The 2,475-nt window shown below is 44.6% G+C and overlaps 1 protein-coding gene across 1 annotated transcript in view; it reads right to left on the bottom strand. All coding sequences in view use genetic code 11, as the record gives it.

Annotated features, from left to right (window-relative positions):
- Window positions 1-1,633, bottom strand: part of EGR_03041 (hypothetical protein) — a gene marked incomplete at both ends in the record, with an annotated part of 4,577 nt that extends 2,944 nt beyond the window's left edge. The window contains one exon of the mRNA XM_024492290.1: window positions 1,597-1,633. Within this exon, the coding sequence (XP_024353216.1) occupies window positions 1,597-1,633 (37 nt within the window). The remainder of the gene's footprint in view (window positions 1-1,596) is intronic.
- Window positions 1,634-2,475: the final 842 nt, after the last annotated feature.

The raw sequence follows: 2,475 nt of genomic DNA, 5'->3' as shown, positions 1-2,475 counted from the left end.
GGAAGTCCACTTGGATGGGTGTCATTACTCGTCATGTATTCAATTCACGTATTCACAAAGAAGCTAAGACAACGTGATTTATAAAATTGGGTGTGGAAAGTATTTATCCAGTGAATTTCGATGATTGGCACTCTAAGTAAACAACAAAATTAAAATAAGGCTGTTTGGAAGGCTCTGGTACAGTATTAGATCACTGCACATGCATTTTGCGATGCCGATCCTGAGGCCTGTCGTGTTGTCATTATCTTGCGTCGAGCACCTTTCGGACACACCAAGTTGACGGTGTGTTGGCATGGTTGGCCTTCAAACCACAACAGCAAGGAATGTCAGACTTCTTAGACATCCTCCTCCCGTTTGTCAATTGTCTAGACTGCGTGGGAGAAATCAGTTGCTCAGTAACAGGAAAAGCTCAAATGTGCTGACTTCGGCTCACTCCTTCCCAATGGCTCATTTCTGCAATCATAGTGAGCATTGTAGAGGAATTTTGATGTAACTCATTACTTCGGTGGCAGAATGTCACTTTGAAATGAGAAGACCTTCTTGACTTCCCCTCATTCAACCTCCATGTAGGTGATGTGGACTTCTGTCAGTGGCCTCTCAACCTCTCCATGAGATAGTACTGATGCTCTCTTTAGGCTCCTAGATATTTTATTCCAGCCCCAAAATATTTCAGTTTTACAAAAGAGGTCTCCTAGAAGATAGTGTAGAGTGGAGTCTGGCGTATAAGAGCGAGTGTTTCCACTTGTCAAGGAGAGGTCAGTCGCAACAGATTGCAGCATGGGTGGACTCACATTTGACAGTAACGGCTGAAGACAAAGGTTTATACAGGATGGGAGACAAGTTTTGAAGGCATAGCCACTTGTCAATTCCTTAGTCTTCAAGCATAGGCGAGCATGCCATAACATACACAGAATCGCCAACCGATAACATTTAAGAAAGCGGCACCAAACTCCTGACCACTTCACAGGCGACTTTCCTTATGGGTGGATGCTGGAAATGTGCTATTTGTGCTCTTCGAGCATCAAATTGACCTCGACAGGATGTTAGCTGACAAGCAAGGAAAAGTGCCTGAGCAGCTCTGCACCTCACCACATCAAAGGTGGGAAGCTCGCGAATTCGTCAAAGTCTTCGACCTGGAAGTGAGAAGTGCAAAGGCTTGAGGCAGCCTCGTTCGTCATGCCTCAGTGCTGTTGTCTATGCACATTACGAAGTGGCAATATTAAGTTTGCTCTCTTGATACAAGACTGACACTTAAGTAATGGAGGAGGTGTACATCAAAGCATATTTTGGATAGTAACTGGCAGAGTGTAACATTGGTGGAAAGAGGTGCAGTCGGTGATTGAAGGTAGTTATTACAGAAAATAAGTGAAAGTTGACAAAAGGTAGCTTTCGCGTTTACATGATATTTTATCCATAAAGCGATGCAAGAAGTAGGTGTTCTTTATGGTAGGAATTATGAAATGCTTCCTCTTTAGTTACTTTACTAACAGCAGTTGACACCTGTAATCCTTTCCGAGGGAGAAGCAAGCTTGTTTGCATTTGTTGGTCTCCAAAATCAAGGCGCAAGTAGTCCCACCCCCTCTGTCCCTGCCTCACTTTTATTGCAGAGCCAACTGTCCATTTCACCTGGCATGCTGCCGTCTTATACCAGTGTTAAGGATGAGAGTAAGGATGGAGATAAGGATGAGGTGAAGCAGCGTCCATCTCCCTCTTCTCCTCCTCCCTTCCTCCTCCACTCGAAAGTGCAATTCTTCTCATGTAGAAGTTTTGCCGCAAGCGTTATGTGATCTTGCTTGTTCTTGTAAGAATGTCGGACTCTGCAATGGACTCATCTACGAGTGTGGGCTGTTTTTGAAGAAAAGGAGGAGAAGGAGAATGAGGATAGGAAGTTTCTTTTGCAGCTGCAGCAGTTGCATTGAGTGGGTAAATCTCGACCGTAGTTGCCTTGTAATTGGTGATTGGGTCTTGGTGAGTCCGACAACCCATAGAGGACAATTGCATTTCCAATCCTCCACACACATGGCTAGACACGAAGTAAGTCAGGTTTTGGTCTCACGGGGATGGAGTGATGTTTTGCCCTAGAGGCGTGTATGTGGGGGTAGTGAATGGAGCGTGTGGAGATAACCAGTAATGTAATGTGTTTGTTGCCATCACAGTCCAGTCAGCAATCGACGACTGCGTCGTGTTTGTCAAGTGAAAGAAGCGAAGAACAAATTGGCAGTACTTTATGTTGATTCTCACCTGTTACCGTTAATGCGTGTTGATGGAGTGCATTTGCATGTCTCGTCTGCCGTGACTTTCTTAAGCGATGCAGATTTGAAGGAATCGTCGCATCACTCAGGTTAAACACAGTGGCTCACATTAGAGTCGTCCTGGCCACCTTCACTTTGTAGTATTTCAGTCAGTGCGAGAGGTGGTTTTAACTCCTAACTTCAAATTCCTAATTCCTAATTCTTAACGTTGAAGATCCTTCTG

This window comes from Echinococcus granulosus (assembly GCF_000524195.1).
Source record: "Echinococcus granulosus chromosome Unknown EG_S00015, whole genome shotgun sequence".
Lineage (NCBI taxonomy): Eukaryota > Metazoa > Platyhelminthes > Cestoda > Cyclophyllidea > Taeniidae > Echinococcus > Echinococcus granulosus.
Note: the sequence above shows the minus strand (reverse complement) of the source record. Positions and strands in the feature narration are given on the sequence as shown.